At 38.9% G+C, this 27,199-nt stretch overlaps 1 protein-coding gene across 1 annotated transcript; it reads left to right on the forward strand.

Moving 5' to 3' along the window:
• Positions 1 to 11,486: 11,486 nt before the first annotated feature.
• Positions 11,487 to 26,106, forward strand: SPIB (Spi-B transcription factor). The gene is made up of 6 exons (XM_072110291.1): positions 11,487 to 11,625; positions 15,646 to 15,667; positions 18,308 to 18,395; positions 22,525 to 22,727; positions 23,972 to 24,125; positions 24,753 to 26,106. The coding sequence occupies exons 1-6, from the start codon at positions 11,603 to 11,605 to the stop codon at positions 25,070 to 25,072; spliced, it is 810 nt and encodes a 269-aa protein (XP_071966392.1). The 5' UTR covers positions 11,487 to 11,602; the 3' UTR covers positions 25,073 to 26,106.
• The last annotated feature ends 1,093 nt before the right edge of the window (positions 26,107 to 27,199 follow it).

Below are 27,199 nucleotides of genomic sequence, written 5' to 3' on the forward strand. Positions count from 1 at the left end.
TTACCACAGTATATGATATTATGTTTTACATATCATGCGTACACAAATAAATACAACCAAAGCAAAAAAAACAGCAAAAACAAACTAAAAAGGAAACCAAAACTCTGCAGTGCTGCTGCTAGACCACCTCCATAGTTTTCAATTGTAGATGGGGTATCAGTTTGGAAGACCAGTTCCCACAAGTTATTTAATTATTTCATCCCTCCAATTCTTTTAATATTCGCGTTGTTAAACATCCTGTAATGCCCTTAACTGTGACGTGAATGTATTCACGGAATAAAGTGTAGCCGAGGAGTCACACCATTGTCCCCACACCTTATTAAACTTATCTGGACAGCCTCTTCCCTTATATATCAGGTCATGAAAAGGGAGGACTGAATTCACTAATTTTCTCCACATTGATAGGGATGGTGGTTGTGTCGCCATCCATTTTAAAGCTATGACCTTCCTAGCCAGAAACAGTACCTCTCTAAGAAATATCCGCTTGTGATGTTGCCATGCTTCTTCATCAACCACCCCCAATAAGCAGAGCTCTGGCGTAGATTGAACAGGCATATTAAGTACATTAGTTAGCAGTAATATCACCTCCTGCCAATATGCCTGAATGGTCGTACATGTCCATACCATATGCCAAAAGTCAGCATATACTGCAGAGCATCGCAGACATCCAGGAGTCTGCTTCCTTCCCATTCTATATAGTCTGGCTGGGGTCAAATAACATTGATGAAGAAAGAATACTTGTATTAGCTTATTATTAGCTGCTGGAGACACTAACATGGCTGACTCCAGGGCTTCCGCATATGTCTCGTCCGTCAAACTAGGTATAAGGGTTTTCCATTTTTCCAATGCTGAAGAGGGATTGGCCGAAATCTTGTCAGTAATAAGATGGGAATATAATGTGGACACTAGTCCCCTAGGACCTTGTGATCTAAGCACCCCAATAAGTGGATAGCTTGATATGAGTAGGGGAGAATTTGGGTATTGTACCCCTAGGGCGTGCCTGAGTTGCAAATATCTGAAAAATTGTGTCTGTGGAATATCATTAGAGCTTTTCAGTTGCTCGAAGGAGTATAGAATAGAGTTATCATAGAGGTCTCGCAATTCTCTAATACCAAAATCAGCCCATATTCGCAGGTCTGGGAGTTTAAATATTTCAGGCAAGCTCGGATTATTCCACAGTGGAGTCTCCGCAACAACTGCCGTAAATTTTAACAAAGACTTAGCCTGCTGCCAGATTGACCTAGCCAATTTGTGTATTGGCAGCAATCGGCCCGCAATAAGATGGGGAGTTTCTAAAACAGGCCACAAACAGTCTATCTTCAAGAAATGAGCCAAGTGGTTTTCTGAATTTGGCAGCGGATCGGGAAGAAGCCAGTGTCTAACATGCCTAAGTTGTCCTGCCAAATAGTAAGTATGGAGGTCCGGAAGCGCAGTTCCTGCCATACTTTTTGGGCGTTGAAGGGATGTCAATTTTAATTTAGCTCTAGAGTTACCCCACACGAATGAAATCATTAAACTATTCATCTGTGAAAAAAACCTTTGAGGAACTACTACCTCCATGTGTTGCAGGGCATACAGACATTTAGGTAATACAATCATCTTTATGAGATTAATCCTGCCCGCTACAGATAGTGGCAGGGAACCCCATGTTCTAAATTTGGCTTTAAAGTGCTCCAACAATGGGAATACATTCAAATCTAAAGGGGCAGAGGGAATAGTCGATATATAGATCCCTAAATATTTAAATGTGTCTGTAACCTTTAGTCCAAGTACTGAACTGGGCCTTCCTTCTGGTGGTTCCGGAGAGAGAAAGGTTAACGAGGACTTAGTCCAATTTATTCTAAGCCCAGAATATTTGCCAAAAGAGTCAATCTGCTCCATGGCAACTTCTAAAGTAGCTAATGGATCTGACATAAATAACATCATGTCGTCAGCATATAATGCCGTTCTGTCTTCCCTTGGACCAATCTGCACCCCCTTATATTGTGGATCTCTTCTGATTAATATAGCCAGCGGCTCAACTGCCAATGCGAACAATAAAGGCGACAGGGGACATCCCTGTCGTGTTCCTCTATGTAGAGAAAAGGGGAGAGATGGTAACCCATTCACCAGGAGGGCCGCTTTCGGATGTTTATATAGTATGTCCAACCAAGAGATAAGTCCCGGGCCGAACCCAAATTTAGTTAGTACTATCCACTACTTTATTACATATAATTCTTCTACTTGTCTGATGTATTGCTTCATTGTGGTTGTGCTGCAGGAAAAGTGATGTGTTGTCACATGTTGCACTTTCCCAGCAGTTAGTTGTGGTGGCTTATGTTATGGCAATGGAACTTTCCTGTTTTACTGTATTTCAAGTGTCTGTATTCTTCTTGCATGCTAATTTATTGGCTGCCCCCCTTTATGATCTAATGTCTCTAATAGATACAGTAGTATTGGAAGGTACCACTAATCCTTTGAGAAAACTGAAGAGTTTGTTTGTGAAGTGTTCAGTTGCCTACAGTCTGTGGCTTTCCATTATGCTCTGACACGCCGCACGGCCGCACACACGCCGAAAGATAGAGCATGCTCTATCTTTTTGCTGTGTGCGACCCGGATCGGTGCCACACCTGTGTGGCACCGTATCTGCGCCGTGCCCCTATTGCCGTCTATGGAGAAGTAAATGCAGCCACAAATTTGCGGCCGCATGTACGTCCCCGCAGACGGCCATGTGAATGAGCCCTCATGTTGTAGATCAATTCAGTGAAGAAAGTTTGGTTTTCTGTAGACCCTATGAAGCAGATACAACTGAGAGGTCCTCAAGGCTTCACTGGTAGATCTGTGGGACTAGAATAGTTTTCCAATGTTCCTCTGAAAGTGAACTAACATTATTTTCCCATTTCTGTTTAATAGCGGAAATGTTCAAGATATTCAGTCAACAGAAAACTATAAAGTGTAGAAATAAGTCCTGAGGTTAATCCTTGGCCAGCCAGAATTGTTATAGCAGGAAAAGAGGTAACATCCAGCTCACTATTCTCCAACTGCATTTGCCAAGCGTGCTGTAATTGTAAGAACCTGTAAGTTTGGCTATTCGGTAAAAGGGACAACAATTTCAAGAAAGAAATCAGGTACAGGTTACAGGTAACTTGCTTGTAGCTCTCATAAGTAGGTCAAGATCAGGGCTGCATCTGCCAACTTCTGGGGTACTGAGGGTATTGGGGGCCTGTGCATAATACTTCTGGGTGAAGGGAGAAGTATATACTACTACTAGGGGAGGGGGATGTGCATACTACTACTGGGGGGGCCTTACGTGGAGTACTGTATATAATTTAATTTGGTGTATGTATATGGGGGCTGTTATATATAAATGAGGGGAACTGTATATAAATAAAACAGGTATGTATATTAATAAGTAGGGTGCTGTAGTTCAGGGTGTCTGGTACATATAATAAATTGTGGGTGCTGTACATACTATCACTTATTCAGGGGGATTATATAAATTATGTTTTATGTGGGGAATAGTTTGTTTAGTGGTGTTATGAGGATAATAGATATTTAGGAAAATGCCTTATTTTACTGTAGGTGACTGTGGTATTTTTAGGGGCACCATGTGGAGTTGTGCTGCATGGAGCTGAAGACGTTTGATTGTGTATTCACCAGAGATAAACCATGGCCTGGAGAAATGGTAAAGAAGTCCTCTTCCTGATGGAGCAGAGCATCACTTGTAAGGTACTAGATACTGTATGTCACTAATGCCTACTATGTCATTGACTGACCACTGGGCAGGGTCAAGATCATTACTAAAATATTAATGAAAGGTTTTAAAGAGCTATTAGTATTGGTAGGTGGAGGAGCTAGACTTGTCCTGTCTTTCTCTTGTGCTGGAGCTGTTACTAAGACATTTGTATTTTTTACCCTTTTTTATATTTCTTAATCTAAAAGGTAAAGTTGAATAATCCCAAAAAATCACCAAAGTGCATTAAAAGCAAATCAACTGCTTAAATAGGTAGAAAGGCAGGGGAAAAAAATAAACAAACATCTTTTTTAAATAAAGTCAAAGTTTCCTATAATCATTTGCACTATTGATCTAGGCAGTTTTGTGAAAAATTTAGTTACACTTTAAAATGATTTGGTTGTTGCATTGTGCTTCTAGTAACCAGACAAGGGTGAAGAGCAGCTTTGCAATAGCCAAGCCATAAACAAATACTTGTTAGTCGCTCCAACTACAAGTTGATTGAAGTCTAATTTACTGAATGGTCTGTCTGCCTGCCGCAGTAACATGTCATAGATTGCATAATATCCTTTCCTACTAGGCGGCTGTAAAGATATGGGATGTGTCTACAGCTGTCTGTACTAGATAGACCAGGGATTGCTTCATCCTTTTGTAAGTGTTAATGGTAAGTATAAGACCAGTAAATTTCCCATTTCACTTAGGTGTCAAGCTCTAAGGGGGGTGTCTCGGAAAAGAGAGCGGCAAAGATTTACTATTTCTGTTCAATTTTTAAATTCATCAGCATTGTCCTCAGTATGATCCAGATCCCACTTGTGAGAGATCTCATGGCCACAATCAGGCAATACTACTTGAAGGATCTGTAATTCAGCCAGCGTCTAATGTAAAACATAACCCATCTTTACCCATATTATTGCTCTTTATTGGGTGAGTTACTAAGGCTAGTAGTAAACTACCAGCCTCCCTGGGCAATCTGAAATACTGCAATCTCCTCACTTAAGAGAACAGAGCTGGGGAATAGAATGGTGATGGTCCATCACACAAACGCTGGAATGAAGTCCACAACAAATAGTCTATAAGAGCGTAGAAATATATAGACTATTTGTTACTAACATAAGCTCATTGCATTTTGCAGGTTTTTGTCAATGAATCCCCATTAATAACAGTGGACCTGTAGCACACTGACTTTGTTTTATATGTGATGTGTCCTACATCTGGGGTGGCTCTGACAATACATTCCAAATTTTCCAAGATAGCCATCATACAGCGAATAATGAAGATAAAAATATTTTTTACCACAGGAATCTATTATAAACTTATGGTTATTAGTGGACAATTTAATTAAAAGAACTAACCTACAAAAATAATCTACCCGATAATTACTCAAGTACAAATATATGGACCAGATATGTATTTACATGAAAAGTAAGCAAACAGAAAATCCAACATTTATTCATGATATAAAAAATATATAACACTTTATTATTCAATTAAAAATAGCATGAAACAGAATGAAAGTCCCAATATAAGGATATCTATGGCTACCGCTCCCTGACCACTATACACAATAAGATGTACCATTTTAAATTGGATATCAAGTTAAGGAAAAATGGGAATTTTATTGGATCCATACCCTTTAATCCTTGGCCTCTAAGGTACTAAATAGGAAATATGACTTACTAATATGCGATAACCATAGAGCAATGATGTGCTCACTGTATTCAGATATCATTTTTTGACCCATAATCTTTTACCTTATTACCTCATGTTATTTTATAACCAATATGTATTTTTCTCATATAGACCCACATATAAAGCTAAGAACTCTAATCCACTAACAAGTAATAAAAACTGTCCAAACTCCTTTGTATTCTATACTTAACCGCTTAATTCCTCTAATTGTTAATTGCTTTATTCCTAAACATATAACATTTACTGCCCCTCACAGATATTGCACTTATACAATTAGTATATTCAAGTTCTATGTCCATCTACATCAGTTATTATGAGCACCGCCCCACATAAATGTGGCCCCACATAAAATAGTGCCACTTAATTAGATGAGTGGCCATCACAAATGATGTCACTAGCTGATCCTTCCTACTGGCTGCTCACTACTGCCACCACACAGTAAGAAATAACAAGGTAGGGGACTGTTTATGCTTATATCGCTGCACATTCAGTCCTAATAGGTTTGGGAAGTTACACTTATTCATCCTTATTGACCCATTTACTATCTCGGTAATCCTTCTCTTTTTGGGTAGGTATGAATATATACACAATGGTGCATGTATGTGATATGCACCATTTCAATATATGTTGATTTGCACAAAAACAAAGGGCACCTTTATCATTCTGATACTGTATTTTTCGGACTATAAGGCGCACCAGATTATAAGGCACACCATCAATAAATGCTTGCTAAAACGTCTAGGTTCATATATAAGGCGCACCGGATTATAAGGCGCACCTGACAGACCTGTCAGTCAGACCTGTGTTCAAGGCAGCTGTTGTGTGTTAGTGCGGTTCATATATTAGGTGCACTTGACTATAAGATGCACCTTTGATTTCTGAGAAAATCAAAGCTTTTTTTGTGCGCCTTATAGTCTGAAACATACGGTTCATTGATTTGAGTGCTGCGGTATAAAGTCTGAAGATAAGGTTCCACATATTATTTAGTGGAGTAACCCCATTATAATTTTTTGAGTATGACAAAGGTGGTACATTTTTAGACAACTTTATTCCAACTTTCATTTTTAAGCCAAAGTTTTTGCACTTTAGGCTGGGTGGAGAAGGGAGCACTCCTCACCCCTTCATTCTCCATTTAAAGACGAGCGGCTGTGTCGCAAATCTGACCAATTGACCCATTTGCTCACTACATCAGGACCGGCTGCCATAGACCTCAATTGTGTGGCCAGATCAAGGCCACCATTATGGTTTACACAAAATTGGTAAGTTTTAAGTTAATTGGAAATGTATGTTTTTTCTGTATATACATCTAACAAGTCTTAAATAAGATGCAACACTGTGCAAGTAAATATGGCACATCTGGACATATTTGCAGCCAGAATTTAGGTGCTGCAATAATCCTCACTCCTATTGTTCCATATGACTGTTTGTACTTTGTAATGTAATATTATATTTGTATATGTCTCCTATGATCTGCAAAGCACTGTGAAATTTGATGGCGCCGTATAAAGATGTTTATTGTTATTAATTTTAAATGCTGGCCAATGCCTAGAAAGATATTGTGGCACTTAAATGTCCAGTTAATGCTGCTTGCCTCATTTCCAACCATGCTGAATTTAGAACATTTAGTTAGGAACCATTTGTTGGAACCCAAACAGACTGTTATGCTTTATATTAAGGAAATCTACCACCAGGATGAAGGACTGTAAAAAAGCACACTGACATACTGGTGTGTGCCCCCTCTGGCAGAATCCGCTGTTCTTTTAGCTTTTTATGCCCTTGTTTATACAATAAGTGCCCCTCACGCTCATTTGCATAAGTTTCTAAGCCTTTTTTTTTCCAAAAACAAGGGCATAAGAATCTAAAAGAAGAACCGATCCTCCCAGCATGTATGTGTGCGTAGTTTATCGTCCTGGATCCTGGTGGTAAATTTCCTTTAAAGTGGCTACTTTAAAAAGTAGCCAAGAGGAAATGTGTTCCTTATCCCATGCTGGGTAACATATTGGCATACTTCACAGAACCCCCCAGTGGATTGTCAGTGGCTGTCAGTCCCCACACACCTATAGAGGTGGCCTTTAATGGCAAAGTCTTCTTACTTCCCTGAACTATTTCAGAAAATATTGAATATAATATTGAAAACATACTTCATTAAAATTTCCTTTCAACTCTCTAATACTGTTTATTGTGTATAAGCAAGTGATTCATTGTCTTAATAGGTTGGAGATTAGTCACACAAGTTTTTAAAACATAATTAAAAGACAGAGCACAATCTGTAACTCTGCTAACAAATTTCAGGAACTTCCCAGTCAGTATTGTTTTAATAAAAAATAAACTCCAGCTGCGCAAAGCAAACAGAGAACTTCCCTATCAATGAAGTTACACATTACAATACAGTATTACTCTGCTCAACTGTCCATCCACCTTACACATATACACATAGAGGTTGACAACCTGTATAATTAAATTGTTATTTATATCAGGGAGCATATATTGAATTAGTTAACTTAACAAAAGGCGGATACATAGATGATGAGATAATACTTTGAAAATGTACAGTTATACTAATATAAAATGCACAAATATCTAAAATTAATTTGCACTGGATGAAAGATGTGTTTAGAAACTTATTTTATAACTTTACACCACCTATAGACTAACTTATATCTAGGGGCATTGCTTGGGTAGTAAAAGATCTGGGGCACGGGTCCCAAAGCATGTGTATTGTACTTTCAGTAATGCCCACTCCTGTACATGACGGCACCTTTGGTTGTACCAATAACAGCTATACAGAAAATACAGGAGAAATTGTTACATCCAGTGACTGCAGGTGATCCAAAGCCCCCCAGTAATGTCCTCACAGACCGCAATAGTGTCCTCACACAGCCACCGTAATGTACTCACAGCAACCATTTATGTCCCCCACAGCCCCCCTGTAATGTGCCCCACAATACACGGTAATGTCCTCCACAACCCCTAGTTATATGCACACACAGCCCCCAGTAATGTCCCTCACACAGCCCCCAGTAGTGTCCTCACACAACCACCAGTTATACACTCACCGGCCACTTTATTAGGTACACCTGTCCAACTGCTCGTTAACACTTAATTTCTAATCAGCCAATCACATGGCGGCAACTCAGTGCATTTAGGCATGTAGACATGGTCAAGACAATCTCCTGCAATTCAAACCGAGCATCAGTATGGGGAAGAAAGGTGATTTGAGTGCCTTTAAACGTCGCATGGTTGTTGGTGCCAGAAGGGCTGGTCTGAGTATTTCAGAAACTGCTGATCTACTGGGATTTTCACGCACAACCATCTCTAGGGTTTACAGAGAATGGCCCGAAAAAGAACATCCAGTGAGGGCAGTTCTGTGGGCGGAAATGCCTTGTTGATGCCAGAGGTCAGAGGAGAATGGGCAGACTGGTTCGAGCTGATAGAAAGGCAACAGTGACTCAAATCGCCACCCGTTACAACAAAGGTAGGCAGAAGAGCATCTCTGAACACACAGTATGTCGAACTTTGAGGCAGATGGGCTACAACAGCAGAAGACCACACCGGGTGCCACTCCTTTCAGCTAAGAACAGGAAACTGAGGCTACAATTTGCACAAGCTCATCGAAATTGGACAGTAGAAGATTGGAAAAACGTTGCCTGGTCTGAGTCTAGATTTCTGCTGCAACATTCGGATGGTAGGGTCAGAATTTGGCGTCAACATCATGAAGCATGGATCCATCCTGCCTTGTATCAACAGTTCAGGCTGGTGGTGGTGGTGTCATGGTGTGGGAAATATTTTCTTGGCACTCTTTGGGCCTGTTGGTACCAATTAAGCATCATTGTAACGCCACAGCCTACCTGAGTATTGTTGCTGACCATGTCCATCCCTTTATGACCACAATGTACCCAACATCTGATAGCTACTTTCAGCAGGATAATGCGCCATGTCATAAAGCTGGAATCATCTCAGACTGGTTTCTTGAACATGACAATGAGTTCACTGTACTCAAATGGCCTCCACAGTCACCAGATCTCAATCCAATAGAGCATCTTTGGGATGTGGTGGAACTGGAGATTGGTATCATGGATGTGCAGCCGACAAATCTGCGGCAACTGTGTGATGCCATCATGTCAATATGGACCAAAATCTCTGAGGAATGCTTCCAGGACCTTGTTGAATCTATGCCACGAAGAATTGAGGCAGTTCTGAAGGCAAAAGGGGGTCCAACCTGTTACTAGCATGGCGTACCTAATAAAGTGGCCGGTGAGTGTATGCTCACACAGCCCTCAGTAATGTCCCACACACAGCACCCAGTAAGGTCCTCCACAGCCCCCAATAATGTCCTTACACAGCCCCTGGAAATGTTCTTACACAGCCCCCAGCCTGAAGCAGAAGACGCTGCATGATGGAGTCAACATCTCCTGCTCTATGTAGTGGAGGGTTTTTAACCTAGCAATCCCCCTGCTTATAGGCATCAAAATTCATATCAAAATATATGTCAAAATATGTATGCATCTTAAGCAGCAGTATGTGGGAGGAAACTGAAGAAAAGATTATACTTACCTTTCCAGAGGATGTTCCTGTTTTTTTTCCACAGTGACCATCCGATGACAGTTGAAGATGACATCATATTAATTGTACATAAGATGTCTGGGCCAATCCTTGCATTAATGTTTGAGGCTAGGTATTGGTCCAGGCATGTGTTGAGGAACACACTAACTGTGTTGTAAGCATTGTGCTGTCACTGCAGGAGGCAAGGACACCCTCTGGAGAGGCAAGTATAGATTTCACTTCTATCTCTCCCAAAATCCTGCCTCTAAAGGGGTTTTGTGCAAGAGCAGAAAACTTCATTAATGATCGCCATCTTGATTGACCATGTTGATATGCAGTTCCTCTTATTCCATTAGGTTGCAGCCCAGGGAAACCAAAGTGCAGAAAAGATCTAAAACATATGAAATGGAATGTAATTTTTTTTGGTGCACAGTAAGCAAGAATTACGGCACATTTAACTTAGCAGGTGTATTTCCTTTATTCTCTAAGATCAAGATCTCTGCTTCCTCTCAATACATGGAAGCATTCTAGCACAAACATGCAAAGACCTCAAAAGTTCTATTGGTGACAATAGATCTACAGTGCTCAAAAAGCAGTACAAGTAACCAGATAACATAGTGATAAGTCCCCCCCCCCCCCCCCTCCAAATTGCTTCATGTAGCACACTACCATCAGGAGAGAGAAAGGTAAATCACTGGTGGGTTTAGTTTACAAATGGTAATCCATAAAACCTATATTTGTAAAGAAGAACAGACAGCTTAATTTTTAAAGGCTGCTGGAACCCTAAGATTAAAATAAAGGAAAATGGGATAACATTTAGCTGTTAACAGTATACACATTGACCAGTTAAAATTAGAATAGGTTTATAATGGGTAGAAGCCTGACCCCAGAATACTATCCTAAGTACTACAGTTCATCCTCACCTCTGAATGGAAAACTAGTGACCTTAGCAATTACCTGCTGACCGGACTGTGATTTTGCCTGCTGTTAGGACATAGCCTACCGTGGTAAATATGCACAAATATTCTTTTTCTAAATTTTTATATTATTAATGTATTAAAATATTGAGCAGGAGGAGCCAAGCAGCTATAAACTAATGGGACCAAAGTTTTGAAAGTACATTTCAATAATAATATTCTCATTTGTAATATTAACAAAATACATTCTTTGGAAAAACCTAAAGGTTTCGTAAAAATGATAAAAACCCATTACAACAACCGCAACAGAATAAATATAGACATTTACATGTAGTACTTAATTATCAAAGAAAAATTAAAAATAAAAGTTATGTAAAAATTTCGTTGGATGGTAAGAATCCAAAAAATTAGTAAGGTCCTAATATACAAAGTTATCCCCTCTGTGGTAATCTCTAAGAGGTTAAACATCTCTGTTGTTCAGTATAGGTGAGTGTCAGTTCAGTAGGCATTGTCAGTTTAGCAGTGTTATCACTGTGTACATGTGCATCTCCTCTATTGTGAAACCTAGGACTCCTCCTATCACTTGTAGGGATCTTGTCCCTCCCTCAAGCAAAAAAGTTAAAAAGCACGCCTCAGGTACATATGTGTGATATTACACAGTGCAGGGGGTGCCATAAACACTGACATTTTTCTCTGCAGCAAACTTTACTGCTAAAGGCGGCTTCACTGTCCTGCCAAAAATATGCTGTCTCTGGATTCATTACGGTAGGTGATTTTTACATTTTTTAATTCACTCTTATTATCGTTTCTACTAAACATATGTAGCAGAGTTGACTTATGTATACCACAAAAAGGTGATTCAAAAAGTGCAACTACAGCTAAGTCTATCCTATTCTCAGATGGCATATTGTGATATTATATTAAGCTTCATCAGTAGAGGTACTTGCCATAATCTATGTTTTCTTCTGAGAGAGATGTGATAGATGACCAGTAGACATGGTTATATTAGTTATAATTGAGATGATACTGTACACACTGGTTCTTCTACTGAGCTGCAGTCCACGGTAATGCAGGAATAATGTGATTTGTTCCTTATCACTCCATATATCCATTTTAAAGAGTTTTGTCGCTTTGTATTTTTGTTCCCCTGGTTGCCCTTTGCACAGTATGAGCTGTAGCGACATGCCAGTGTTATACTCTAAGTATTAATGATTCCTAAAATATTGATCTTTACACAATGGAAAACTGTTTTGGGCCTAGACAAGATGGTAAAGATTAAAATATATGTTTAGTTGAAATCTCCCTGAATATTAAACTATATATATATATGTTAGTAATGTGTTTTCTGAACGTGCAAGTAATAATTCATATAATTAATGTATATATATATATATATACATATATATGTATATATATATACTGTATATAAATATATATATATATATATATATATATAAATATATATATATATATATTGTAATATCATATAATTAGGATTATTATGTTGCTAGTGCAGTTTCTATTCAGTATTGAATGATTTGGTTAATGCTTTGTGATTGATGCATTAGCATCAGTGTAAGGCTGAACTTCATAACTCTAGTACTAATAGACAGATAGATGAATAGAACTAGGAATAGCTAGCACAACACAGTTAGAAAGTGAAAAAATCAATAGATCTTTATTACATATTCAATTTTACAGTTCACAAAAGAGAACTTATTCAAACATAGATAGCTATAGCCAATGTTTTTATTCATACATATATCCAAAAATTCTAGAAAGCATCACCGATAAGGAAAGAGAAGGTGCATACAAGATCACAAAGGCCAGACCTGATCCAATAATTCCACATAAAAAGCACAAAGTAGGCACAACACCCCAAAAAAAAATGTAAAAAATTAAGTGGTTCTTTTATTAAGTGCGCAGCAGTTCAGCTCCTGATTCAGAGCTTTTCTTAAGTTATTTCTTAGGAGGAAAAATATCCTACATTAAGGTGAATAAAAGAAAATAGCACTCTTTTTTGGTATATGTATGGCGATTGTTAGACAACCTGATGCCACACATGAAAGTCATTAAGTGTTGGGAGGAGAATATATTTATTTTGGAGCCAACTACAACTGATAGGAGGCCCCAAACATACAGGGTACATGCCCCTCCACCAAATCCCCAGCATGTGCGCAATCAGCCTGGCTAGAGTTTTAGTACACAGTGCATTGTACTGAGATAAGTCCTCACCTGCTCCCCCTAGTGGTCAACATTGTATCTTTTTGGTAATGAAAGAACCTATGTATTCAATTGAAAAAAAAGTGTAGGTTAGAACACGTCAGCCACTGCAGAATGTCTTAAAAATTAGAAACATTCCATGTATCACATGATATCCTGCATATTATACATGCGCTATGTGTATTTCTGGACCCATATTAGTTTACTTGTGGTTTTGCAGCATATGTCTGTGTAGGATCAAGATGGTGAATGATAATTTAAGCCACGACATCACTTGCCAAATTTAGACACGGCAGTGAAGCAGAATTATAGACCCACCAACTCATCTATCTATTCTGACTGCTGCATGTCTTTGCACTCAATTGCAGCAAACAAGATTATATTTTTGTAACTTTTATGGTATCACCCTTTCCCTGTTATGCAAATACTCTCCCTTGGGGTAGTAAGAAGCACAGAATGAGAGCCAATGTGGGCGAGTGGAACCGTATAGGCTGTGATCCATGAAGTAGAAGGTAGCACAAATGACACACAAGTCTAGCTTTTTCGTGGTGTTGCACTTTCCATTTGCAACTACAGTGATTCCGGCAGGGCTAGTACTGTAAATTAGAGAAACAATATATAAATATAGGATATGTATTTATAGATATTTTAAAAATCCTCAGCAGAGACTTAAATAGTCAAATCCCGCCTACAAAAAAATGCATTTTTTTCATAAGCCTTTTATATGATTAATGTGATGGGAGATTTTAATTAATTTAATTGTAAAAGTGCTCCTACGCCTTTATTAGGTGTTCTTCACAATCCCATCTAGACACACACAGGCATGGCATGGTCAATGGGAGAGTAACCCTTTTCTATCAGCAAAATTGAATTGAAAAAAAAAATCTGACCTTATTCATAAGACCTCCTATTGATTTCACAGTATACAAAATGCCCAGGACCATTGTTGCCAATAAACAAACCAGGGTTTTGTTTCAGGTCATTATTTTCAAAGTAAATCATTTTGTGTGCTTGAAAAACTTGGGGTGCTGTGATATAAAGCCCAACTTCATCTTGTCACCCAAGGGCCCACAATTGGTAAAGTGAAGACCAGATCAGTCATGGTAGAGGCAGAGGGCTAAACCACTAGTGGAATGTTTTAGTAGGTCATGTCAAACAATCATTACATATAACATTCCAGAATATCATTAGAATAGCAATTCTTGTGTTGCCATGTTGTTATAAAATGGTCTCCACAAATTATATTAGGCTTCAGCCGTCTTGGATTCTTTTATTAATAGTATAAGCCCAGCACTCAAATATTAATCAATTGCAAATATACCCTATTGAAACACACACCGATTGGCAAGCCACAATTATTTTTAACGTTTTGGTCACAAGACCTTCTCCAGAAACCGGATTGTTTGTGGGTAAAAGGAAGGGAAGTTAGATGGCCCTTAGTGGGATTGATCAGCGTCTTGTGTAGTGTGGTGCAAGGACCACTCAGGAAGCAGAGCTCGGGGCTCTGTTCAGGGTTCTGCTTCCTGAGCAATCCTTGTGCCGCATTACACAAGACGCTGATCGATCCCGTTACAGGCCGTCTAACTTCTTTTTATATATATATATATATATATGTATATATATATATATATATATATATATATATATATATATATTACTTCTTTCCCTTCCTTTTGTCCACCAGCAATCCGGTTTCTGATGAAAGTGTGTTGACCGAAACAATATGAATAGTTGTGGATTGCACATTGCTGTGTTTTAATAGAGTATATTTGCAACTGATCTATATTTGAGTTCGGGTTTATACAATTAATTTGAATTAAGTATTGGTACCCTTCTCGTGCACCTACTACCTCCCCATTACCTATGGTGAAGTGAAGTGTTTGAACATTTTGATTGGATTCTCTTATTGTCTGTAGGCAATTAAAATGGCAGTACCCATTCTATATTTGGAATAGTCACCAAAAATCTAGCTTTCAATGTCTTTTTTTTAACAACCCCCCCCCATAAAATCACAATGCATTATCTGTAAATCTCTGTAAGAGAATGTAGAAAAACACACAAACTTTCATGTATGTAAATCAATGATCTTTCAAACGTTAAATTTTTAATCAGCACATAGCCCCTCATTTCAATCTTACAACATCATATCTTTATGCATTTCCATGGAATAAGGCGAATCCTTAGCATCATGTTCACTTCTCATGTGTGTGGCAGACAACTTTCTTATGCATGCTTGCTAGTCCTTCTGCATGCTTGCTAGTCCTTGATATAGAGACCTGCTACATCTGTACATTTATCAAAGCCTATCTCAAGATGAAAAAGACCCATGAAAGTAACAAGTATTGTTAATGCAGAGTTTACCTCCTCATCACCTCAGAACTTCAGCTATTTCTGGCTATAGGATAATAACATTATTCACTTCGATCGTCTGTCTCATTCGTTAACCCATTTCAGGAAGTGTGATAAGGATATTAATTGGCAGTTAGGAAGCATTGTGCTCAGTGCTCAGTGCTGTGATGTGGACTTCTTAAATGACTCCTTTTCTTTTTCTTATTCCCACAGTTTTGACACTTTCAGTTGCTCGGTAAGTCTTCTCTGTATGCACTAATTATCTGTTATTTATGTATACATTTATTTAGGTGTTGCCATAATAAAAACTCATACATGTAGCTATATATAAAATAAAGTGCATGTGGCATATGACTTATTTGTGGCTACAGAAAAATCTGCATAGAGATAACCAAAGGAATATTTTTCTGTATTGACCTCTGTTTAGTATAAAATAGTTGATGATTTATCCCTAATATGTCTTATTAATCTATTGAGTGTATATGAGAATGGACCTTGCTCACTATAATGCAAACTGTCCTTTGTACTTAATGCAAGAATCATTCATATATAAAACAGTTAATGGGTGGTCTATGTGTAATACATAGAATTTCCCTGGGTGTTTCAATTTCTCTCAGTTTAAATCTGCCATCCTGCTTGTTGGCGGTTTCCAGATAACTGTAGACATTTACATTGCTATTTACACTCCCTTAATGCTTCTTCTTATGAAAGGGACTCTGTCAGCAGGATAATGATATGGATAATAAGGATAATGTCAGCTGCTGAATGTCCCATTAAACACAACAGAAACTTTGTATTTGACCAAGATATTTGCGGGGCTCGGGCTCCAGGAATCACATTGAAATACATAGTTTTTATAAATGTGATTTCTCAAAATCAAATCAGCGGATAACTTAGTCAAATATAAGTTTATGTTATGTATAATCAGACCTATAGTAGCATGCCATTAACCTGTGAAATCCTACTGATAGGTTTCCTTTAAGTGTGCCTATACAAAAACATTCAAGTATCATCATGTATTTGGTCATTTAAGGGATGAAGGTATGACTTCTCCAAACTGACCTTATATTTACCCATCAATGGGCACTATAGGGCAACTATAATATTTCAAGGCAGGTAATAACATAAATGACTTACTTTATACAACTGGGTAAAACTGCAACTATGTGAATGTCATTTTAGTAAAACTACAATGCACAGCGATTTTTCTACATGCTCAGGGTAGAGTGTCAGTACGTGGTGAGCCAGGGCATGCATAGTGTGCAGCAGGGTGAAGGCTAATAATAACTTCCCTCTATTTTAATGTTTATCACTAACACCAGGCAGGACATACATCGATATAACAGATAATACTTGGTATTTTGTTCTTACTATGGCAACTGTACTTTTCACTCTTTTTTAGAACATTCATGACTTTAACACTTCTAGGGTGTATTCACATGTGGCACAGTTGTTGTATACTTTTAAAATGAATCCTATTGTTCTAAATACAGCTCTTTTAACAGCAGCACATACTTTTCTACAAGCCACATTCAAATAAATGAAATATCTTGTAAAAAGCCACTCTGGCACCAGGGTTAAAATTTTTAAACATTTATGGAACCCTTGAACCCCACCAGCATGACTTCCATTGTGAAACTAAATTGGCAAAGACTAAATGGAGAGCTGGCCAAATGGATCTCCCAATTAAAATTGCGGAGGATGCCATAGATATATATGATAAAGTAAAACCTTAGGCTAGGCCCAAGAACACAATAATAAGACCCAGTTACAATTATGTACAAGGATTCTACAGAGGACAACACTGTTTAAAGTTGACCATATCATTGGCTGATAGGTGTACGATGTTGGGGTTCATTGACACATGGGGTCACATTTATAAAGCAATCTGCGCCTATTTTCAGGCATAGATTGCACATATATACATGTGCAAACTGTTTGCACATATGTTTATGAAGTGTGTATTTAAAAGACATCTACCACCAGCATGAAAGACTGTATGCAAATAAGCCTGAGGGGATCCAGGCTCCATTTACACCTATGGAGCCTGGAGCCCCTCAGGCTCATTTACATACAGTCCTTCATCTTGGTGGTAGATTTCCTTGAAAACAATACTGTGCACAGAAAAATGGTGAACTCAGTTTAAGTACCTTGGTGCCCACAGTTTGCGCCAGATTAATGAAGATTGTACTCACATTTGCAGTTTGCCTCGCTATTAGTAAATGTGGGCCATTGTGTGTTATTTGACATGTGTGCCTGACAAGAAAGAGGGTCAAAATGACCCACTAAGAAATCCTGTAGTTATCCCAGGATCTGCTAGGTCAGTATATTTGGTGCTCCCTAAAGTATGTTCCTTAAGGTCACACATGAATCCCAAAAAAAAAACAATCAGGGTATTGATCATAGGTATGCACATGCTTTGAGTATCTGGTGAGCAGGAGTGGAATAAGACCGCCATGGGCCCGGGGATGTATGAATTCACATCATACATCTGGTACTAGAATCAGCTTCTTGGAGAATGGAGGATGTGTCCCTTCTACCTGATTTCAATCTGCGGTTTCAGGACTGTTGGCGGTCCATCAAAGGTCCTGGCAAGGATTTCATAAAATTTGTTGGGGGGTTTGGGTGGCTATGGGCCTCCAATGCCTATATTATAATCCACTAGTACTGGTAAGCTCTCAGACCCACTTCCTTTTATGGCTCCAAGAAACTAAACATTGTCAACTAAGTAATAATTAGTAATATCTGTGTGTTTATAGCTGCAGAGTTTTCCTTCAGGACTAATTACTCTTGTTGGTCTAAAGTATCCAACCCTGCACATTTAGTACTTCTTTTTTTTTTTATAATCAACTCTTATTTGCCTCTTTTTGCTTAGTATTCCGATACCATGCTTCAAGACTTGGAGAACTTCAACAAGCAACCTAGCAACTTAACACAGACCATGGAGGCAGAGCCTCACATAGGTAAATTGCACATCCTTCCCCCTATTATGCCACTACTAGTTACTTTTTAGGAGTTCTGATATCTTCCTTATTTAACTATCAAATTTTTAGGATACCTGATGCGTAAACAATAGACTGTTGTACTGTGTAGCTGCATTGTCCCCTCAAAGGCAATCCATAAGCCATGCAGTATGGTTCACACATCAGTAGGATCGCTTGTTCCCTTGTTCATATGTAGCTGTGCAATTGTTATCTGGGGCCCCACTCTTTTTTCAGTCTTGGACCTATGGTTATATTTTGCAAAGCATTACTGTCCCTACTTTTCCTATTAAAATGATGGTGGACATTACAACCACCGATTTAACCCCTTAGTGAACTGGCCTTTTTTCGTTTATTCATTTTTTCACTCCCCACCATCAAAAATCTATAACTTTTCATAACTGTGTGATGGCTTGTTTTCTGCGTAACAAATTGCACTTCATAGTGATGGTATTTAATATTCCATGTCGTGTACTGGGAAGTGGGAAAAAAATTCCAAATGCTGTGAAATTGGTGAAAAAAAACATTTGTGTCGGTTTCTTGTGGGCTTGGATTTTACGACTTTTACTGTGCGCCCCAAACGACATGTCTACTTTATTATTTGGGTCGGTGCGATCACTGGGATAACAAATTTGTATAGGTTTTATAATGTTTTCATCCATTTACAAGAATTAAAACCTCCTGTACAATTCTTTTTTATTATTTTGACGTCTTCTGGCGCTAATAACATTTTCATACTTTGGTGTACGGAGCTGTCGATGGTGTATTTTTTTGCGACTTTTGATGACGTTTTCAATGCTTCTATTTTTAGGACTGTATGACCTTTTGACCACCTTTTATTGAATTTTTAATATTTTTCAAAATGGCAAAAAAGTGCCATTTTCGACCTTGGGCGCTATTTTCCGTTATGGGGTTAAACGCATTGAAAAAACATTATATTTTGATAGATTGGGCATTTTTGGATATGGCGATAGCTAATGTATTTATGTTTTTTTACTATTTATATGACTTCTAGGGAAAAGAGAATTTTTTGAAATTTTTTTTTACTTATTTTTTTTTTTCAGACCCCCTAGGGTACTTTAACTCTAGTTTGTCTGATTTATCCTACCATATACTGCCACACTGCAGTATGGCAATATATGGGGATTTTCCTTCTCATTCATTACGATGTGCTAATTGCACCCAAATTGCAACCAAAGACCCAAGGCTGCCATGGCAACCAATCGCCGCTACCCGATGATGTCACGGGGAATGACGAACTTCACAAAGTTGGGCGCCACTATTTTTTTGAAGCCGCCAGCAACTTTGCAGGCGTCAATGGACAAGATAACATCCACGATGAGTGCTAGCACTGATCGCAGGTGTTACCGCTATGTGTTTGCTGCAATATGCAGCAAAGACTTACTGGCTCTGGAGAGGGCTCAGCCCTTGAGCCCTCTCCACGCACCCACAGCCGAGGTTAAGGTGTTTTATTGAAATTATATGTGATAGTGTATTTGTGAAGTGTTAAAAAAAAGTATGCATGTTTTTCCAAACAAAAAAAAAAGAAAAGCATTTTGTGCAAATGACCCCCTGGAGTCATTACTTTGCGGGACCACCTTTAGCTACACTGACAGCTGCTGTTGGAAGGTGTCTCTAACAGCTTCGCCCAACTAGATGCTGGAATTTTTGCCTATTTTTGTTTGCAAAATAGCTGTAGCTCAGTTAATTTGCTTGGAGAACTTTGAACAGCAATTTTTGGGGCAATCCAAAGATTCTGAATGGGATTACTGTATATACTTGTGTACAAGCCGAGTTTTTCAGCACAAAAAATGTGTTTAAAAAACGTCCCCTCGGCTTAAACACGAGTCTATTAAAAAAAAAAATTCCCACTTAAAAAAAAAAAAAAAAAAAAATAATATACTCACTCTCCGATGACGGCGCGGCTCCCTGATGTCAGCACGTCCTGTCTTCTTTCTTCTTGCTTCTGTCACGGACGCGTTCATGTTTTCTTCCTGGCCGTGCATACTATAACGTCAGCAGCGGCCGCGTTATAGTATGCGCCTGCTAGAAGAAAACATGCCGGAAGAAAGAAGAAAGAAGAGGAGCCGCGGAGAAGAAAGAAGACGGGACGCACCGACATTGGGGAGCTGCACCGACATTGGAGGTTTTTTTTTTAAGGGCTGTGGGGACAGGCTGTATGCTACTAGGGGCTGCTGTATACTACATGGGGGAAGGCAGTATACTACTTGGGGGCAGGCTGTATACTACTAGGGGATGCTATATACTACATGGGGGCAGGCTGCATACTACTAGGGGATGCTGTATACTACATGGGGGAAGGCAGTATACTACTAGGGGCTGCTGTATACTACTAGGGGATGATGTATACTACATGGGGGCAGGCTGTATACAACTAGGGATGCTGTATACTACTTGGGGGCAGGCTGTATACTACTAGGGTATGATGTATACTACATGGGGGAAGCCAGTATACTACTAGGGGATACTGTATACTACACGGGGGCTGGCAGGCTGTATACTACTAGGGGCTGTCAGGCTGTATACTACTGGGGGCTTGCTGGCTATATACTGGGGGGGATTTGACCAATGCATTTCCCAACCTCGGCTCGAGTCAGTAGTTTTTCCCAGTTTTTGGTGGTAAAATTAGGGGTCTCGGCTTATACTTGGGTCGGCTTATACTCGAGTATGTACGGTAGGTCTGAACTTGGACTAGGCCACTTCGACACATAAATATGTTTGGATTCTGACTCATTTTGAAAAGTATTGAAAATGTATGCGTTTTGGTGAAAACACATATGTTTTTATAGGATGTGTGTTTCAAATGTGTTTTAAAATGCAGCAAAAACACTACATGTGAACGTGGAGTGAGGGTGGTTGTCCTTCTGGAAGGTAAACCTACATCCTTAAGATTTTCCTTCATTGCCCTGTATTAAGTGTTCATCTTCCCATCAACTCTGACCAGCTTTTAGCATACTCCATCCATTTACACAAGCAAGGTTGGACAGTGCTCCATGAGATGTTCATAGCTTGGGCTATTTTTTGTTTCATTTCTGTTTTTTTAAACCTAACCTTGCAATATAATTTAGAGCAAATCTTCACAAACAGCTGTGGTAATACTGGGAATAAATGACCTACACAGTACAATACTAATTGACTTCTAAATGTTGGACACACTGGGGGAGATGCATCAACCCTGTCTCTGGAAGAAGAGAGTTCATTGTATCACACTCGCAAGTGTGGAACCAGCCTTAGTAGCCCATCCAAATGCTCACATACACATCGGAGTAATGGTGATGGGATTGTTTTTCAGGACATTTCAATGCTCCATTGATATTGGCAGACGTTGTAGCACATAAAGCAATTAGATCTAAACCTTCCTAAGCTTTGTTCCCAAGGGATATAGACTGCTCCCTCTCTCCATGAAGCAAGCAAGAATGATTGTCTGAGCTAATAATGTAATAATGTATGTAGTAATGTATATGTACAGCAGAGGGATTGTGAGAGGGACACAGAAGCTGCTCGGCACCAAACCACAAAGTTTGTTTCATTCTACAATCTATCCTTCTGGGCCAAAGTAGGAAATGTAGGTTACGTATGAGGATTCAGGTGGCAGCCGATCAGACAATAAAACTGTACAGAGATGGAGATAGTGAAGACAGAAGTGATAGTGATAGGGTTTATTAGAAGGGAGAGGACAAAGCTTCCTTTGTTACTAAACTGTTAAGAAACTGCCAGCTCCCAGTTTCCATACAGTCTTGCAAATTTCCAAGAGGATTATTTGCATGTCACATTAAGCCCTAAGAAGGGCTTTGTATTTGGGCTTGGTGCATGAGAAATGCTTTACAGCTTCTAGTAGATGTGTTACATCTAGAGTTGGTATTGTGGTGCCTTGGTGCCTTCCATCAACCGTAAACTTGTGCAGGAAATAGACTGCATAAATTTGCATCTATTACAATATTTTTAGTATAGTAAAACACGCAGTGCATTATAAATTTACATGTTATATCCTGAGGGGAGAACATTTTCGTGTAATAACTGGCCTTGTTGTACGGTCAGTAATTGTCTTTCCTCATTTGTAAAGCGTTTATGTCATCATGTTCAATTCTAGACTTTCTTTGGAACTGGTTGGATCCACAGGATGCCTGTAACGAGGAGTATGAGAATGGTCAGCTAACACAACTCCAAAATGTTCAAGTTTCCTATGTTCAGGGAACCTACCCCAACTACTGCCCAGAAAACAGCCAGAACCTCAATGGGCCAACCGCTTGTCTAACACAATGCCCAATGCCTGAGGATTTCTACAATACTGAGGTGAGGATGTGGCTACTTTTGTTGTTAGTAATACTGTATGTAGTCTGTGTGAATCTTCATATATTTAGATTAAACTTCCAAAGCCAAAAGTAATCTTTATGTTTTTAATCTCAAAGTTGGCAATCTTAAAAGTTCATCAGTCATGTTAAGCTGAGGAAGTACATATTTGCCTGACTTTGGGTAATAAGTCACATAAAAGAGGGGATTCTAGAACGGACATTTCATACCCCACCTGAAGGGAATAGTAGTTTCATAGGGTAAAACCTGGTGACAGGTTCCATATGAGCCACTTACTAAACCATTCCACTTGAAGATATTGGTGGACTGGTTAGACAATCATATTTTCAATTAAAGAGGACCTTTCACCACCTCACGTATGTGGAGATGAGCATGCCATTCAGTGGCACTTTGAAATTTCTTTCTACACGGTTGTGGAGACCATTATAATCTATGTTTGGTCTGGAGGGGGCTGGAGGCGTGTGTTCTGCTAATCTTCTCTCATACTACAAACAGTAGTGAACTGTAATTTTTTTCTATGTTCACACAAAGGCTATGCTCACACACAGTTGACATTGTGATTATGTAAACAGTGTAAACGCAATGTTCTGAAATTGCATTTGTGCCACGTTTACACTTACAAGGCATTCACGATGTGTTGCGTTTGTGTTCCATTTGAGTCATGATTACACCACTGAAGGGTAACCGTAATTGTGAATCAAATGCAAAAGCCTTTAGATGCACATAGAGAAATAACATCTCACTACTGTTCATAGCAGTTTTTCTGACATTGCCTGCTACTAATTGGACAGTATGAGAGAACATTAGCATAACCCTTGCCTCCAGCCCCAGCCACTCCCCCTTCTCTCTGACAAAACACAGATTAGAATTGTCAGATTCAGGGACTGATATTTCCACAACAATAGGGGGCTAGAAAGAAATCTGTAAGTGCCCCTGAATCTGTGTAGCAGCCCCTACAGAATAGTATCCTATTCTTCACATGTGTGAGGTGGTGAAAGGTCCTTTTTAACAATTAATAGATATCTACGTACTTCCATTTTCCACTGCCTATCATTTTTCTTTGCAAAATCATGAAAGCATTGAATTAATAGGTGTCCTTTTTCTGTAGAATGCTTAGTTCTTGAGTCTACATAGTATAAAAAAAAAAAAAAAAAAAAAAAAAAATTATATATATATATATGATCTCCTCTATGGTGACTATACTCAATACTTTTGTCCTCCTACAGCCGTTTAATCCATACTCTCAGGCCTATCCGTTACCATGTAGCCTCCGGAGCCCTTCCCTTTCTGAAGAAGACGAATTTCCAGACACAAATCTAGAGGTGTCAGACAGCGATTCTGGTGTGGGTTCTCCTCTGGGTTTTGGGGGTTATGAACCAGGTATGTGATAATTACATGCTATTATTATATATTAAGCAGAAAAGCTTGCATATTTTATATTTCATCACTGAAACAAAATCCCAAAGTGGCAATTTTACTCACCCATGAGTATGAATAAAAATCGCCATTTTCTTCAGGAGTGGCGGTTTATTATGATCATATTAGACTATAGAGTCCAGTAAAATCTGAATTGGGCACACAAAATAACGACACTATCCGACAAAGGACAACCTGAAGGTCATGCATGCATACAACAGGCCATTAATCTTTGTTTTTATCAAAGAATGACATGTGGGTAGTTCATCATCTAACAACCGTTATCCTGAGCTAGTCAGTGACAACATTATAAACCCCAGCCATGCTAAATACACATAGGAAAATAAATTATGATGGTCACATAAATCTAGTAAGATGAGTAACATATCCATCACTAAACAAGAAATATAGCTACCATAAAGTAATTTCACACACAGCTATGGCATTTCTTCAGCCAAGGATTAGTTGTTTAAGCAATCATGAAACTAACAAAAATGTATTCATCTTTTGCATGACACTAACTTTGAACTTAATGTTAAATCAAGGTCTTACTTTATTCATTGATTTTATTTAAAAAAAAAAAAAAAAAAGGTGTTCGGAAGAAGGTTCGTTTGTACAAGTTCCTCTTGGAGCTCCTGCAGAATGGTGACATGAGAGATTGCATCTGGTGGTTGGATCGTGAGAGAGGGACCTTTCAATTCTCCTCAAAGCACAAAGAACTGCTTGCCCATCGATGGGGGCAGCAAAAGGGAAACCGCAAGAAGATGACCTACCAGAAGATGGCCCGGGCTCTGCGTAACTATGGCAAGACTGGAGAGATCAGGAAAGTGAAGAAGAAGCTGACATACCAGTTTGATAGTGTATTACTGAATGAAAGGAAAGCAGAACCTGCCAGGAATCCACTTCTTTAAAGCAACCATCGGCTTTCATTTATCTTTTTTTTGGTCTCCTCTTATTCCAGTAACGTTTTTTTTGGATATAATGCTGGCCAAATATATATGACTGACTACTTCCATATTAATATTGCTGTAGAGAATTCTGTTTTGTACACCATGAATAAGTGGCAAGGAAGGCATATCATTCCCACCACAGACCTCCTTTAACCATGGTACCTGAACATCACATCTGGATTACGCCTCCACAGATTTGTTGGGGGCATTTTTCCTCAACTTGTCAAAACTAAGCAGTACAGTTATTCATTCATACGATGGACTTTTCAGTAAAGCTATTATCTTCATAATAGAATTACACTCTTTTATTATATGCTGAGAGCCCCAAGTTGAAGGTACCATAGAAAGACATTTGGGCACTTTGAATTATTTTTCTTGGCTACAGTCTAAAGTGCCAGGCTAGTCAATTGCCTTCTAAACTCATGTCATAAGCTTTTTCACTTTTCCCTTCCTGTGTTTAAGGATTTTTTTTTTTCTTCCATATTGGACAGATAAAGAATACAAATAATATCCATTGATGGGAGTGTAAGCATGTCTGCCTTAAGAATGTTTTTTCTATACAGACGATTTGCAGTGCATGAACTCTTGTCTTGTTCCCTCTTAGTGGAGGAAACAAGGGTTTAATACAAGACAGAGTCCAATAAGACAACTGAAGGATTCATTCTTATCTATGTGGAGTTATGCACAGCAATGGTGTAAGGGCGTTTTACACATGAATATCAATCATAATGTAAAATGAAATAAAACAAACATCTCTGAAATAACAATAGTTCTGTTTAAAAAAAGTCAGAGAATTGCAATTTATTTTTTTTTTTTGATACAAGAGCATTATACTCAAATGGTACTAATGTCATATATAGAGCTCCCAGGTGATCATACATATGATGGAGATGTTATATGTACATACTTGTATTTTTTTTTAAAGGATGTTAATATATAAATAAATGTAAATTTTGACAGCTTTTTCTTATTTTAAAAAATAAAATGTATCTTTGTGTGTTGATACATTTCACCATCTTTTGGCCATTCCTCGTGGATTTAGCTATCCTCTATGACAGGGGTCAGGAAACTTTTTGGCTGAGAGCCATAAGCGCCACATATTTTAAAATATAATTCTGTGAGAGCCGTACAATATTTTTAAAGCTATTTAATTTATAGCAGTGTCCTAACATTTGGCAGAACTCTTATAGAAAATGGGTCCACGGATTGCATCAACAGCAATATGCGATGAAATCTGCGAGAAAAAAAAAGTTGAATCCAGCTGATTTTATCTGCCGCTCAATAGGCAGCAAATCTGCTGTATAGGGTTTTCCCGTAAACAAGACCCCTCCAACAGGCCTCACCCAGGGCTCTCCCGGAGTAAAGGCCTAACTTTTGGGAAAGCCCATATATTATATAGTATTTTTTTCTAGGGTGTTTCAAGAGGTTTTTGGGGAGGGGGGTGGGGGCTGCATAAATTATATTAATATAATTATAATCTGATGTAATTTCACGACTGTGTAGAATGAGGTGGGTCCAGGATTCATACCTGCCATAATAATCACCTTTGAATCTGCAGTTATATGCTACTGCAGAACAGGGGGTTCTGTCCTGCAGGCAGATGGAAAAGGTGCTTGACGCAGGTGCCGAGTCAGTGAAGCAGGCGGTAGGACTACAGAGGGAGTGATGGGAAACGTAGTCTGAGCCACTGTGCCACTCATCACTGCCTTCAATGGGGACAACACCAGCCGAAAACTACCAATACCAGCGTGTACCGCGCGCAGCCTGTAGGAGCGCGGCGCACGCACGCATCCATCCTATTGCCAGATTGGAGCCCTGTCTGAGAAGCCATCAAAAGATTCATCTGGCTCGTGAGCCTCATGCTTGTATCTGTGAGGTTTATATGGTGTATATACTGTATGTGTGTATAAATACTGTACATCTGTATAAGGCACCGTGTGTATATGTGATGTGTATATGCTCTATATGTGTATAAGAGTGTAAATGTGTATATGAATGTAGAAATGTATGTACATAGGCATGTTGAGGAGTGCAATATGTATATTTTTAAGCGGGAAAAGGGGGCACCATTCCGAAATCTGCCTCTCC

This window comes from Engystomops pustulosus, chromosome 6, assembly GCF_040894005.1.
Source record: "Engystomops pustulosus chromosome 6, aEngPut4.maternal, whole genome shotgun sequence".
Taxonomy (NCBI): Eukaryota; Metazoa; Chordata; class Amphibia; order Anura; family Leptodactylidae; genus Engystomops; species Engystomops pustulosus.

Excerpts from the sequence above, each read along its gene's own strand:
- SPIB (XM_072110291.1), top strand. The coding sequence starts at position 11,603 with ATGCTGTCTCTGGATTCATTACG. Across the intron at positions 18,396-22,524 it reads GGAGGCAGAGCCTCACATAG|ACTTTCTTTGGAACTGGTTG; the intron begins GTAAATTGCACA and ends GTTCAATTCTAG. Across the intron at positions 22,728-23,971 it reads AGGATTTCTACAATACTGAG|CCGTTTAATCCATACTCTCA; the intron begins GTGAGGATGTGG and ends GTCCTCCTACAG.